At 45.0% G+C, this 16,053-nt stretch overlaps 1 protein-coding gene across 1 annotated transcript in view; it reads left to right on the forward strand.

The window, feature by feature from the left end:
- LOC115319638 (proline-rich protein 36) overlaps positions 1–16,053 on the forward strand; it is a 164,179-nt gene that overhangs the window by 73,163 nt on the left and 74,963 nt on the right. The window contains exons 4-5 of the mRNA XM_040216711.3: positions 4,358–4,488; positions 7,680–7,740. Coding sequence (XP_040072645.1) covers positions 4,358–4,488; positions 7,680–7,740 — 192 coding nt within the window. The remainder of the gene's footprint in view (positions 1–4,357; positions 4,489–7,679; positions 7,741–16,053) is intronic.

Consider the following 16,053-nt stretch of genomic DNA (forward strand, 5'->3'; position numbering starts at 1 on the left):
CTGGGAACCGGGCTTTTTCCCCGGTAGAAGACGATTCTGTAGGTCGGACTTTAAAGAAAACAATACGGGGAAAGAGGGTGTTGTCGAGCTTATTTTAATCTAAAATTATTTATGCAGATGTATATCTACTGTCGCTCTTTACTGCATAAAAGGATTGCATAGGTGGTCATTTTTACTCGTCAGAAGGCACTACTCGTCGCATGCTTAGGGGTTTGGAAGTGCAAAGCTATGTCTTTTCAAACTAAATAACTGTGCCATTGGTCAAAAAGAAAAAAAAAATCAACATAACAATAAATGCAAGAATAAAAAGCGGGATAAAAAAAAAAGAAAAACTATTAAGAACCTGTGGAAGTGTTGTATTCTTGCATATTCAGAGGCCCACAACTTTGAAACAAGTTTCTCCTGCCAAAATCTGTACATACTAAAATAAGCAAGTCCCAGGAACAAAAAATAAAAAAAGGCTTTTTTTAATGACGTGTTGATGTTGTACAATATTAGAAATTTCAGTTAATTTATTCCTCAACGTGAAAAAAACAACAAAAAACAATAAATACATTATTTAGTATTCTGCAGATGGCAATGATATGTACCGTTTGTGGTGTTAATTTAAATGCGATACCTCAAACAATTGAGACGAAAAAAATACCAAGTTTAGGGCATAATTGCCTGTAGATACATATTTTGACATTTCTTCGAACTTCATCTTGAGCAATAATCATATCTTAAAACGGCACTTACCCAGGCTATACATAGATCATTCTTAAAAAGTTTAACATCTCTATCATGAATGGCTTCGGCTATAGCGCGCTTCAAATATGGCAAAAACGACAATTGTCATAAACTCATCGTCCTTCCTCACTCCTTTGGAAATCTATTTCTTTAAAACTAAGCATGCCAGAACATTGAAATAGACGGCATTGCCTTTCGCAAGGAATGCAACATTGCATGTCAAAATGCGAGAGAAAAAAATTATGAATGTACTTCCCTGCTTGATTCCAAATGATACCTCCCGCCGGTTTTTTGAAGTTCGATGAACTTCGAACTTTTACCCTAAAAGTTAGAAGTTCATTGAACTTCTGACTTTTCAGGATTCAAATGTTCAAAATTTTTCTAATTCTTTAGATTAATAAGTTCGAAAGTTTGAAAATTGTCGAATTTCTTAGCGTAGGAAGTTCAAAAACTTCAAACTTTTTAGTGCAAAAAATTTGAAAGTTCAAAAATCATTCAAATGTTTTTACTCTATCAAGTTCAAAACTTCGACAAGCATCGAATTTTGCAGCGTAATAAATTCGAAAGTCAGAAAAAGGTCTAACTTTTTAGCGTAATAAGTTCGAAGGTTCGAAAAACATTGCATTTCTAAACGTGCAAAGTTCGAAATTTCGAAAAGCGTTCAACTTCTTAGTTTAGCAAGTTTGCAAATTCAATTTCAGTCGAACTTCTGGATATGGAAAGTTTGAAAATTCGAAATCTTTCGAACCGCTTGATTCGATCATCGAACCTTCAGTTCGAAAAAAGTTTGCAGCATCCCCAGTGATTACCGCTTGCTATCCATTGTTGCTTGAGATGTTGTGTGACCTACAACCAGGAACAAAGAAGAATGAACCCGAAAGCAGCTAGGTCACCTGACTGTTGACTCGGTTTGGGGAATAGGAGAGTAGCTCTGGGCCCACCAAGCTAACTTTTCCTCCACTCAGTTCCACCGTAACTTGGCAAATGGCGAAGGACACGGTCCAAGCGAGCCAATCTGCAGGTCGGAGGGGTGCGTGCAGCATGGGGTGTGTGCAGCATTGTCCAAGACATGGGCAAGAGAGAGACTGCTTTTGTACAAATTATGAGTGACAGGCTCTGGGGGAGCCATCTGGGACACAAACAATGATACGAGTCCTTCCTTTCCCTCTTCTCCAACTGACGCCACCTACGCTCTCGCCCCCCTACTTTTGGGAAGGCCCGTCGCGTGCCGTTTTATGGACGACTCTCACTACGAACGGTTTTTCTGGGGAATGAAGGTGTTCATATTTACGGGACATGACTGTACTACAAATAAGTGCCTAGCAGATTTTCAACTTCCTTGGTAGTTCCTCATCCAAGATTCTCTACTGCTGTGCTCCCAATAGTTTCCTGAGATTTTCAATCGCTTCAGCCACTTCCTTGGGATCCCGGAATCATACATCCAGCAGTGACCTTTCTGTTGCCATATTACGGCCAAGGCTGTTAATGTCTTTCACAATGAATGCTTCTTAAAATCATACAGATGAGTAGTCTTCACATAGCAGGTGATGCAAACTCGTTACAATACATATACATGTTTGCAAATCCGGCCTCAGGGCACTGCCATCTTGCTGAGTTGGGGTGTGCTTTATGCGCGACCATAATCTGATTATGACGCCTTAGCGAGGCTTTGTAATTGGATTATGACGCGTCTGTGATGCGCGCGGCCGAGAACCATCATTGGGCTACAGATGTTTTCGCCATGACACGGCTCCGCGTGTGACGAGATATACCGTCGATGGCCGGAGAAAAAGCACGAGCGGGGAAGAACGGAAAAAAAGGGAGAAGACGACGAGCGGTCCAAGGAGTTTGTCGACCGATGAGTTCATCCTGGTTCGACTAGGCCGGGAACTCAGGACCCTGCTTGCTTGGTCACCGTTACCGCTGAGTTTTTCCCGATTCGACTAGGCCGGGAACTCAAGACTCCGGCCACAAGGCCGGGAACTCAGGGACCTGTCAGCCTGCCCACCGCCCTCGCTGGGTTTGTCCGGGCTTCTGAAGACCCGGAACCCAACAGTTCACCCGCTCAGCCATCTTTATTATTGCAATGGTGGAACACTACAAGGCCTAACTCCGGAAACTCAAGAATCCGTCTGCCTGGCCACTGCTCCTGCTGAGTTTGCCCTGGTTCCACAAGGCCGAAAACTCAGGGCCCCGCCCAGCCATCATCACCGTCGAAATGACAGAACACTTGGCCTAACGCCAGGGACTCAAGAATCCGTCTGCCTGGCCACCGCTCCCGCTGAGTGCCCTGGTTCCACAAGGCCGAAAACTCAGGGACCCGCCCAGCCATCATCACCGTCGAAATGACAGAACACTTGAAGGCCTAACGCCGGGGACTCAAGAATCCGTCTGCCTGGCCACCGCTCCCGCTGAGCTGGCCCCGGTTCCACAAGGCCGAAAACTCAAGGACCCGTCCAGCCATCATCACCGTCGAAATGACATAACACTTCAAGTCCTAACGTATTTTTTCTATTGACATTAAGATCTGTGAAAGCCGCGTGTATAACGTCTACTGATACCGCTGTTGTAAATATTTTTGTAGAACCTTTACTAATACCATTGCTGTAAATATTTTTCTTTATATCTTCTTTGTTTAAACAATTCTCAAAGCAAATGGTCTCGTTCTCATTATTTATGACACGACATCCCCACGAACCTATGACAGCGTCCTAGCGCACCCCAACTGAGCAAGATGGCAGCACCCTGAGGGTGGACTTGCAAAAGTGTATAAAAAAATCTGTATATTTGGATCGAAGACAACGTAATAAGGCAGGCGAGCTGGTTAAAGTTAAACATCTCTAAAACCCAAGACTGAGCTAGGCTATAAAAAAGGGACAAACACAAGACATCTCAAACACAGATACTACTAACATTTGCCCTTTTTTAGCCTTTGTCTTGGGTTTTAGAAATGGTTAATATTTGGGTCGTTTTTTTCAAAATTATTGCTGTTATTACTGAAAAATTGTTTATGGGGGATTGCAATCCAGAAACCATAACACTTTTTTTCTCCCAATCAGTTGGAAATTGTGCTGGGATAACCAGGAAAGCCCTGTAAAAGTTGTTAAATTTTAACAGATAAATTAAAAACACCCCCCTCCACAATTTTCTTTTTTTTTTTTAATGCAGAATTGTGCATTTTAATGGCAGCTATCTCAGGTTTTGGGTGCATTTCTGGCATGGCAATGGTGGGGGAGGGTAGCGCAAGCAAGGAGGGCAGAGTTGACCTCTTCACATTGGCACCTGTTGCTCTATGTGGTACTTAGTCAAAGTAGCCTATTGCTGAGTACCACTTAGCTTGACCCTTTGTATTTGTTTTTGCCAATTTGGCCAACTTGTCCAAGAAAAATTATAATTTTTTTTTTGTTTTTTTTTGGTAAATTTGTAGAAAACGTCTATGCCCTCTCGTATCATAGTCGCACGAGGAAATGATGGTATTTTGATATAAGAAACAAATGAAGTGGTGTGATGCACGTGCTAAGAGGTAAGAGCAGACAGCGAGGTGATTCTTAGAAAAAAAAAGTATACAAGTTTTGCAGCTTGTGTAGAATGAATGGCACTCGTGCCGTTCACGTCTCCCCGTGAGCAGCAAGGACCTGAGCGAGGAGCTGGCCCATGGCCTGGGAGGGAGGGCTTTGCTGCGCTCCTCCCTTCGGCTGCGCAGCAAGCTCGTCGGCGGCCTCTGGCTCCTCTACCGCAGGAAGTGCAAGGCACTCAGCGGTGACTGCTCTCTCCTTTTATATTTCCCTCTTTTTAGGGATCTAGGCACAGAACTTTTTATGCTTTTCCACTTCTCAAGGTTCGAGTTGAAAGCATGTATTAATCTGATGCTTGTATCAATGTTTATTCTTAAGACATCAATATCAGTTCAATGTTATTTAGCACTGTGACCAGCGTGTGTCCTTTCAGTCCAAAAGCTCCGAACCATGTCCCGGGCGCTCGCGTTGGTAGCGTGAGCACTTCTTCACTTCACTGCGTGGTTATCTTGTATAGCGCAATACAATACATCCCCCCCCCTTTTTGTTTTTATAAAATTTGGTTACATTGCAGTTACGTTAGTTATGAAAATGAAAAAAAAAAAGAAAACACATCAAGGCACTTGATTAAAGGTACAGTCATAGCGTAGTCGCGTAGGAGGCCTTGTTTGTCGCTGGGATCTTCGTGGAGGAGGGTGTGAATGCCTGCTTAAAGGCACTAAAGCATCCTGATGGCCCGGTGATGCCACCGGCGGTAAGTCTATATGAGTTCCCTCGTCCGAGGTGTCATCTTGCAGTGTGTTCGGTCTGAAAGGCTCGCTTGTCGTTAGTATATGTTGCCTGTTCCTCCGAATAACCCTGCCGTCCTTGGTTAAAACTTGGTACGACCTCGGGCGTGTCTTGGCGACGACTTTTGCCGTCTTAGACAACCGCCTCTTTTTGACTCTGACGACCTGGCCCTCTTCCAATGGTGGAAGTGGACGTCTGGAATGCTCGCTCTGGACGTGCTTCTGCGCCTTCAAACCTGAGTGGTCACCAAAGTCCGGAAGACTTGACCTCAGCCATCCTCCTTGCAGCAGCTCCCCTGGTGAACGTTTGTCTTCTAGTGGGGTTGATCTATAGCTCAGCAAACTCAGCCAAAAATCTTCTCGGCTCTCTTTTGTCTTCTTGAGGATCCGCTTCACTACCTGCACGCCTTTCTCTGATAAACCGTTTGACCGAGGGAACTCAGGGCTTGATGTTGTGTGTCTGAAGTCATACTTGCAAGCAAATAAGGTGAACTCTTGACTTGAAAACTGGGGTTCATTGTCAGTGCATACTTTGACTGGGATGCTGTATCTCCCAAATATGGCCCCTATCCTCTCGATGACTGTGCTTGACGACGTGTCGTTTAGTTCCTCCACTTCTGGAAAGTTGGAAAGTTCCTTCCATACTGGTACAGATAAGCACCAACCCTGTACCATGGAAACTCCGGTGTTGGGCTCAAGATATAGGGTTTGTTTGGCTGACTGTGTCGGGCAGCTACGTGGCTTGTGCTCCTGGCCGCACATGGAACACTTGAATTTCTTGTGTAGTTCTCTCGTTGCCGTCATTATTTTCATGGGATCTACCTGTTCCTCTTTCTGCCCCCAGGCTTCATTTTGAAGGGCTGCTACTTCGGACGCTTTGCCCATTTGTTCGACCTTCGCCAGCGTAAGTTGCTTGTCTCGCAGGAGTTTCACCCTTAGGTGGTCGTCGTTGATTCCGATAAACAACTTGGTCGCGAATCATCGACTCCGTCAGCCCTCTGAAGTTACATGAACGTGCTCGTTTCTTCACGTCTCAAAGGAACTGCTCGAAGGTCTCTCCTTCTGCCTGGATCCTTTTCCGGAACATGTACCGCTCGTAAATTTTGTCCGCTTGAGCTTCCCATCTGTCGAACTTGTTTACGATGGTCTCGTAGTTGTTGGCGCTTTCCCCTTCGGTGAATGTGAAATTATTGAAGACCTCGATGGGGCATCTTCTCCCGCCAAGCTCAATAGTAGCGCAGTTTTCGCATCGTCCCTTAATGGCCTGCCGTGCGGCTCTGTTACGGTTTCCTTTCAGTCCAAAAGCTCCGAACCATGTCCCATGCGCTCGCGTTGGTAGCGCGAGCACTTCTTCGCTTCACCGCGTGGCTATCTTGTAAAGCGCAATACGATACAATGCTTAAAAAAGAAGAGCTTGAAACTAAGTACAGCCAAACTCACTTATAATGATCCCAAATATAACGACCTATCGGTTATAACGACCAGCTTTCAGGAAATGTATGAATTCAAGGCCCTAGCCATTGAAATCAGTCCGGATTTTAGAGCGCAGCTCTTAGGCGGCGGTTTACGGCTTGAGCGGCATTGCCGTCGGCGTAATTGTGCATTGCATTATGGGACGTTTCCCATAATGACTTCTCACCTGACGTCGCATGTGGCATCACGAGGGCCACTAGGGTCACGAGTGACACTCGTGAAGGTCACAACCTTCACGAGGCTTTCAAGAGTGACGTCATGAGGGTCACAAATGACGTCACAAGGGAGGAGACAGGGAGGGGGAGGAGAAGGAGGATGGAGGAAACGGGGAGGAGGAGAGGGCACAGAGGGGGGGAGGAGGGGCATATTCTCCTCTCTACTTTCCCCTCCTCCTCAAGAGCTGCACTCTAATTCAGCATTCCGGGAAGTTGTAAACGTCTTTCAGTTTTTAATTTTTTTTAAATTTGAAATATCGTTAGTCTTGCTTGATTATTACAGGGAGAAAATTGTACACGAAGTAAACATTATAGCTCAGGCTAACGCGTGCAGTGATGCATTTTCCCTCGGCTAGCATCAAGCTCAAATTCAAAATGCTTTGAAACGTTTTGTTTAGATCGGGGAATGATCAGCCTTCCTTTCTTAAATAAGGTCTGGGGAACATAAGTCTTTCGGTGGGCTCATTCAATTTACCTGCACCAGGCTTCACAGGTGTAGAAAAGTGCAGGGCAACATACTTCCGGTCCTGTTTTGAGATGGACTGCCCTCGTAAATCGAATACGGCGGTGTGATCACCCAGCTAAAAATTCTTATTAAATCCAATTGGAATTCTAGCTGGTTTTAGCTGGAACCAAAATCTTTTAGTGGGTTCCAACTGGAAGCACACTGGCCAATGGGTCTCACCAATTGGAATTATTTTTGAACCTGAATGAGTTCCTAATAGTTCCCATTGGCAGGGACCAATTGGTTGTCCAAAAACCCAATTGGTACCAATAAAATTTCAATTGGAACTTAATGGGAATTTTGAACTGGGCAGAGTGCAGCTGGTGCAGGTCAATGGAATGCAGCAAGTGTGGTTTGTTCTCCCTTGCCTCCCAAGAGAGGAACAGTTCAAGGCAGTTTTATGGTTCCTTAAACCATTGTTCGAGCGAACCTTGACAAATGTTTCTCTCGCCAGAATATGCGGACAAGACGCTGCAGCTCTTGGACGAACGAAACAAGATGGGCCTCCACCTCAAGTGAGTGTGTTCAGCTGCCTTTGGATTGGACGGGGCTTCTCGAGAGAACGCCAGAAAGGACTCTAAAGAACGACAATAAGTGGGCAGTTGGTGGACAGCGTAACTGCAAAAAGCCTCTTCTCCAAATCCGTATTTTATACAACTGGCCGCACTACAGGTGCGGCCAGTGTGGTCACCCTGTCGTAGCTCAACAGACCACGAGTTAGGGGATCAAAACCTGAACTTTGTTAACTTTTGGCAAAAGAACAACCTACCAAAAGCCGAAAGATTAAAAAATCTCTTTCCTTTCTGGCACATATATTAATCGCCTCGTATCGGCCAATTTCGACTGTTTAGCGGTACGTTGTACTACATTTTTTCTACACTTTTTTTTTTTTCAAGCTTTGTGTATGCTAGCTAATGGCTTGTGTATGTGATTCAACTCTTTATTGTTACATATATGTCTTTATTGGGTTCAAACTAGCATGGTGCTAATAATCCATGTACTGGCATCTACCATTGTTTTTCTTAGTCTTTACAAATACTTTAATAAAGTTGTGAAAGCTACCGTAATGTGCTCAGTGCAGGTGAGTTACACGGCCAGGGGGGCATAATATAGGGGTTAATCATCACTATAAATCGAATAATGAACTAAAATACGTTATTCAAGTTTTAATTAGTGAAAATAAACATGGTTCCAATCAGAAACCTTCTGAGCGTCATTGGAAACTGCTAAATAAGTATATTTTAGAAAAATCTGGGATGCATGGGTATCGCTGTGGTGCGATAAAGTTCCCATTTGTGCAACGGGCGCAATGCTGTGTAATAAGAGACAAAAAACAATGCTGGTGTTTTTTTGCACCCCTCGTGCCTGTTGCACAGGTGCTAACTTTAGTGCACCACCGCACTTCCCACAGGCCTCAAATTTTCTCTTTTACTGTACTATCCCGATAGATGTCCCACCTCCTAAAGATAACCTGCCCCCTACTTTCTGGCATGCTTCGCAATTTTTAGAGCGCAGCTCTTTGTTTTCGGCTTGAGCGGCGTCGGTCTAACCGCGTGTTGCATTCTAGAACGTTTCCCATAATGACGTTGCGTGTGACATCATGAGGGTTATTCTCATGAGGGTTACAAGGCTTACCCTCACGAAGGTTATCAGGGTTACCCTTACGAGGGTAGCGTCACGTGTGATGTCTTTATAGGAAACACGTGGCGTATGACGTCATTATAGGAAACACGTCACGTGTGATATCATGTGACCTGTTACGTCACAAGGGACGTCACATGCATCTAACATTGCCAACACTCCCGCTAAAGTTAGATGGGAAATTGTTCTGCTGAATTCGGCAGGAAAATATTTTCGCTAAATTTACCCTCGTGGCGTCATGTGTGACGTTACGAAAGTAAAATTATCCTGCTAAATTTATAAAAAAATTCCTGATTCGAACCATATCTTCAATAATTGAAAAGTTGATGTCAGGTAATTAATTGACTTATTGTGACAATTATCCCCCTATATTATGCCCCTCTTTGCTCTATAACTCACCTGCACAGATTGTGCTAAAAGATACATGCTAAGGAAAAAAACATTTCTTTTAAACAGCCTAGATGGCAAAGGAATGTCAAAAACATATTCACAACGAAGAAAAAAACTTCTAGAGCTATATTTTCTGTGCAAAACAAATTTGTAGTTGGTGCCCGCGAGAGCCATTGTGGGTCACATGGTACACCTGTGCGCCATCGTGCGGCGCTGCTGCCGCCTCAGAGTCACTCCGCCGCCGCACGCTGAGCGTGGTGTGGCACCGTTTCAACGTGTTTGTACACGTTACCGCCGCTGCCGCGCAAGTTCGTCTGCTCCGCGGCGGCGCTGCCGTCATCTGACCAGCGCACAGGTCTATCACGTCTGCTTGCGCTTTTTCAGGAGCTTCCTTTGGGCACTAAAAGTTGCTTACTAATCTTTTTTGTTTTTGTTGCACTTCAAACAAAGATGAATAAGTAACTTTTAGAGGCCATAGAAAGTTTCCGAAAGAGCGCAAGTACCACGTGACAAACAGCAGCCACTGTTCCGCGGCGCCCGGAGGCGCCAACTAGAAATTCGTATAGCGCCAATTCGGTTTATAACTTTCTCTTCCCAACCAGGCTGTTTAAAAAAAATGTATTTTTTCTTTGCATGTGTCCTTTAATATAGCCTTGAAGGAGCCCTGCAAGGACTTTTTGACTCGTTTTTAATTTTCACCGAACCTGAGCCCACTGAACGTAGTAACTTAATGAAACTTTTCTTTTCTCGAATTTCGCTTTATTTTAAAAGTTATAGGCAAATTAAAATTACAAAAACAAGCCAGAAATAACCTCCTTCATGACCTCCTTGGTTGCTTGAGTGGCCATGAATTAGAGGAGGGGTCGTGAGCTCAGCGAGCGCTCACAGCTGCCGCGCTCTGCGTCGACGGCTCGAGAGGGTGCCACCAAAGCATGTTCTGGATAGGCTGTATGAAGCGGGCGGCCAGGGCAGCTCGCATTGCATTTGCTTCGCAATTAAACACTAATTCGGCATGACACTTCATTGGTCACAAACGACTGCAAACACAGGGTAAAGATCAGTTCAGAACAGGAGCCACTTCGTGCTTCCATACCGCCAAACGACCAAACCGCAAGCCAAACCTGCTCGCCGAAGTCCTTTGGAACGCTCAAAACCGGTCGGATCCTCGAGCCCATACGACTGCAGCACTGCTGCATACATCCAGGACCTTTTCTACGCTCGCCACTCGTCGGTGCCTGATCTCACTACACCTTTCTAGTATGCGCCGCCTTCTCCACCACTTGGTGGCGGGTGTGTCGACGGGTCATTTGTTGTTTCCGTACTTTCTAAACTGCATTCGTTTCTTTTCTGATCTAAAATACTGAACTAAAACTATTTTCATAAATAATTGAAACGGTTCGCGCACTTATATTTTGTATTTCGGCTTAAAAAAAAAAAAGCTCTTAGTGGCCGACGCGGGAAAGCATTTGCGTTTGCTCGATGAGCATTTATGCCCACTAGTAATACTGGTCGACCGATAATCTAAGAAAGAAAAGCATACCTAGGAAAGGACATAAGGCGTACTTTATAAATATTGCCGCGAGCGCAGCTGACCAAGCAGGCAGCGTGCTCGTGGCTTAACGGTTATCACGCGTGCCTTCCACGCAGAAAACCAGGGTTTTTATTCCTGACCACGGTGATGCATTTTTCTTGACTCTAACGTAATGTTCTGGTAAATTCGAGAACCGTGTTGCTGATTCGAGGTTAGGATGTTCTACACGCCGAACCTTCTACGCCGATTGTTCCAGAAGCCCACGCATGTACAAAAGGGGCTCCGCGTGGCAAGCCGGAGTCAGTCTCGCCCAAGCGCTCGATCCTGCTGTTATGCCGCTATCGACACCCGCGACGCTCTATTGTTATTTTCTGTTTCCTTTTTATTTTCTGGGCACAAGTTCGCCCCATTAAACGTTTAGTTTACTTCACTTTTCGTCGCCTCATTACTTGTCATTCGTGACAATATTGTAGTCAAGTTAGTTTCCCTGCCTCAGTCTATCGACAATGCTTTGAACTCTTGACTCAGCTTGGCTCCCAATGCTACAGAGTAACGTGCAATGTTGGTCTCGAAAGCAGATACCTAAGTGGTCACAGTTTCTATGGGTGGTTGGTTTTGCAGTTTATGTTATTAATACTGTGAGTAAGGTGGGTTCATACTATATCAATAATTATAATGTAGGATCATCAATCAATATTTCCGGGAATATGCTGCTTTTTTGCTGAAATTTTATGGGAATAATATTGGAGAAAGATGTGCCATCTCAACTCAAGTGTTGTACTATGATCCACATAATAGTTTTTTTATATTTGTCCAAGGAACGAACGGTTTAGCCATTTTTGTTTTTGTTTTTCCTTGATATGTGTTATAAGCAAAACAAAGTTTGATCTTTTATCTTTTAAATATTTTACTATTTTGGTTATGAACATAAATAAGTATTATGTTTTTATATCAAAAAGTGAACCATCGATCGTCATCATATTCAAAGGACATGGTAACATCTGGGTTGGCATCTGCTCCGAAAGTGTCAATTGCTCCAAACCAGCATTTTGCCTGCTACAAGACCTGCTACAAAAAGTCAAATGCCATTTCCAACACTGCGACCAGGTCGTTACACGAGGCTCGTGAGAATTTATGCAACCTTCAATGATTGCCTCAAATAAGGTCATACTTAATTTGATATCAAACATCAACAGTACTCGGAGGTTTTCCAATATTGATCATGTTGGTTGTCTGTTCTGGCTGGATAGCTAGCGTCTTTGAGTGCACTTGTCACTGTGCAGTAGGCATTGCAATTTTGCAAATCTCGCTTCACTGCAGTGCACCTGCATGCTAAGGGGAAAGCGGCCCTCCAGGGTGGGAAATTACGCACAGTTTCTGAAGGAAGACAATATCTTTTTCTCAATCGAAATTCATCAAGGATGCTTGAGTATCGTGAAAAAACTTTTATCGATATAGCCGGGAACACATTTGCGAAAAAAACGAACCGAAAATCGGAGAGAAAACGGAGGCTGCGAAAATCGTAGCTTGCTATTTTCGGAAGACAAGCCACATGAGGTGGAATGCGCGGCGCGGAAATCGCAATGCACTGCGGTTTTCGTGCTCCGACTTCAGGAGGCTGGATCGGTAGTCTGGCGAACTGGCGTCCCATATTTCGCGCCTCTTAAAAACTGCAGCTATTAAAACCTCATTGAATGCCATGCGAGCCTTTGTACCACCACCCTTTGATAGAGACAGAAGGGGTTTTGTACGAAAGTAGAGATGAGAACGCAGGGATGGCATACGATGTTGCTTGCGCTGCTTCCGAAGCTGCGTGAGCCGCCATGTTGCGAGCCGATCGTATCTTTTTGTTCCGTCCAGTTCCGGGCTTTCGCTCACTGAGCTCCTCCGCCCCGAATTCGGAGGCGCCGTGCGAAAATATCTGGCGCTGCAGATCTTTTGAACCGCTCTCGATTTTCGGAAAAGCGGAGGAGCAAGGGAAGGGGCCTAGCTGCCGTGCAATTTTTGTGTGCGGTTTTCGCACAAAATTCGGCTTTTTTTCGCAAATGTGTTCCCGGCTTATATGTTTATTTTTTATCTCAACTCTTATTTAGTTGTTACGTTTATATACCGTAATATCCCGAGTCATCGCCCATCCCCGAGCCATCGCCCACCCCATTTTTTGGGCCAATATCGATTTCCGAAAAAACACAGAGTCATCGCCCACCCCTTCAAATACCCCAGCGCGGACTCTGCGATCCGCGAACACTCATCCTACCCGAATGACGCGGCCGCGGACCTTACAGTTGGAGGACGTCCGTGACAAAGTAAAACGAAGGAGGGAAAGACACTTTTTTGTTTACGCATTTCCTCCGTGAGCGACCCCAAAGTGGTCGTGTATCCGTGCGAAAAGAAAACGATGGAGATAACAAAATAAGAGTTTGTTAATGTAACCGCGGAGTGTTAGGTCAAAATCTGTCTCCGCCGAAGTAAGGTCACCGCGAACCCGCTCCTTCTTCCTGCCCGTCGCGACCGCGGTTGTGCAATATTTTAGGCAAAGCCAAAGCGTAAATAAAGCTTTGCTGGAACGTCCTACACAGACATTTGCAGAGCGTCCCAACCGTGCATTGATAGCCCGCCGTGCACGGACGCACGTATGTACGCACGAAACAAGAAAGTTGCGCAAGAGCTTGCAATTGACAAGGCGCCCGACTTGGCCTGACGCCAAAGTATTTGCCAACGCAACCGCCGCCTTTCCCGCTTTCCCAGCATTGCTCTTGGTAGCTTCTTTGGACCGCTCGCTCGCTGGCTCGCTCGTTGCGCCTTGTCGGTTTTTCTATTTCTTGTAGACTTTTCTTTCTTTTTTTTTTTTACTAACTAGGAGAACATAATGGTGACATTCTTTCACGGAACAAACGTTCGCGCTATATGCAGATCGGTGGTGTTTCTAGCCCGTATGCAAGCAGCGGACTTCGCTATAGTAAAATATTCTTTCGTGAGCATTCTTTTCTTCAAAACAATGAAACTAAATAGAGTTTTGAGTTTGATGTATCTCTTGTGCATCAGCGCTAGATACACAGAGAAAAATAGGCGTTTTTTTCTGCTTTTTTTTTAAGTGTTTGTGCTCACCCACCGAGACATGGCCCACCCCACTTTTTTAACGAATTTCAGGCGGTAGGGGGGTGGGCGATGACTCGGGATATTACGGTAGGTTCCATTTGTTTGATGGCAGAGTGAATAAAACTACATTAGCTGGAGCAGTAAATGCAAGCCTGGGAACAACTGGAATGAGTTTGGCAGGAGGATATTTTTAAGAAAGCATATTTATCGTTCACACGCTGAATTTTGTTATCATGAAGTTCTGCTTACAAAATGTTGATGTTCAGAATCAAATGATAAAATCTTTGTATCCTATCTATATTAAGAGCTGCAGTTCTATTAGAACCTTAAGAACTTTAAGAAAAGATCTATTTGGGTGCTCGAAATTATTATATTCTAACAATATTTCAGTGGAATATGCTATTTGGTTTATGCTTGATCTCATACCCAAAATGCACAGCACTTTCTACTGCCCGTCATTAATCAGCATATTGTTACCGTGCCTTGTGCTTCTATGTGCAATTAAACTTGTAGCTAGTGAGTCAACCCTGCCGTGCTGTTGATACTATCAAAAAGTTGCACAGAAGGAGGAAGGCAAAGTAGACATAAACGCATAAGTCTTAACATATGACATTTGCGCTGGTACGAATGAACATGAAATGTGCACTTATGCTCCAAAAGTACTTTGCCCTGCTCCAAAATGGACTTTCGACTGCTCCAAAAGGTGGTCCAAAATGACTCGAACCAATCACATTACTGTAATAGCGATAGTGAGGTTACGAAAAACACCTTCTTCCCCAAATCGGTCGACGCCTTAGGAGGTCCTCATGAATTTGGGGTCACCTTAGATTTCAATATGTTTAGAAACGTGCAGCCCGCATCTGGAATGTACCGTATATTTGTCCAGTCTACCAGCCGCAAAATCCGACGAACGACGTGCCCCACGTTCTTGGGTTCTACCGCAGATGCCAGGGACAGAATGCGGCGAATCGTAAGCGGCCATGTCGGAGGCCCGAGCTGTTCACGAAGAGCTTGCTAGTCTAGCAGACGGCAATGTTGCGGCAGTGGACGTTCATCCGAAGTTGGTTGGTTTCGCAGCAGACGACTCTTGGCCAGCAGACGACAGCAGGTTCCTTGGTGCAGTGGCACACGTTCCCGTGATGTTGTGTCACGTGCCTCGCTCCGACGCTCTTATTGGGTCGCGGGGCCTGTAGCCTCCACAGTTCACTAAGTTATCGTGAAACGAAGTTTAGTGGCAGAAGCTGCCAAGTACTGAGAGCCTACTGAATATTTTTTTTAACTTTTTTGGGAAATACCGTATTTGCACGAATATAACGCGAGTTTTTTTTCGAAATTACGTGCTCCAAAACGCACCTCGCGTTATATTCGGAATCGAGTTCAGCCACGAGGCGCGCGAGTCTGGAGAAAGCCAGAGGAGAAAGACATCCCTCCGGCTCAATGCAAAATATCCGGTGGGAAAAGAAGTGGGGGTGTGGAAGAGAATTTATTAGCTATTGGGCCACGTGAAGGGGAGAATAGAAAACATAAAAAAGCATTTTTATCGCTTTTGTGTTTGTACAACGCGCGCACGCCGCAGAAACTCGGCGCGCGCGCGCGTCATGCGGGAATGCGGGCACTGGCCAATTCGAGCCAAGCCAAGCCGGGCCGAGTCAAGTCAACACAAGCCAAGCCAAGACCACCGACCGCGTTTACGCAATCGTGCAACACGAGGCATTTGTTTACGAAGAGGGATCAGAACAAGAAGTGTGATAGTGTATCGGGTTCAGCCGTCTTTTTTCTGCCTGCGCATTGTTTAGTTTCTGCTCCAGAGTGGTCTGGTGTTTGTGTGTTGGTGCTTCTGCTTCCGCGCCTTGTTTGGATTGTGGTCTGCCGAGGAGCTCCCACTGAAGAAAAAAGAACTACCAGACAAGCAGGTGCCGTGCTGCTGCATACCTGCGTAGTCGCCAAGTGGATTGTGAACGGAAGGACCTGAGCAGTGAGGATGAGTGCAGTCAAAACATAACTGATATTTCTTCTATTTCCATTGACTTTTCACTTCTGCTATGCCGCAGAGTGCGAGAAATTGATGGGGCATCGGTTCGCGTTATAATAGTAATAATATTTTTTTTCTTTTTGGGGGCATCAAAAACTGCCCTCGCGTTATATTCGTGGTCGCGTTATATTCGTG

The sequence above is a fragment of the Ixodes scapularis genome, unplaced genomic scaffold (assembly GCF_016920785.2).
Source record: "Ixodes scapularis isolate PalLabHiFi unplaced genomic scaffold, ASM1692078v2 PGA_scaffold9__187_contigs__length_104089568, whole genome shotgun sequence".
NCBI classification, from domain to species: Eukaryota; Metazoa; Arthropoda; class Arachnida; order Ixodida; family Ixodidae; genus Ixodes; species Ixodes scapularis.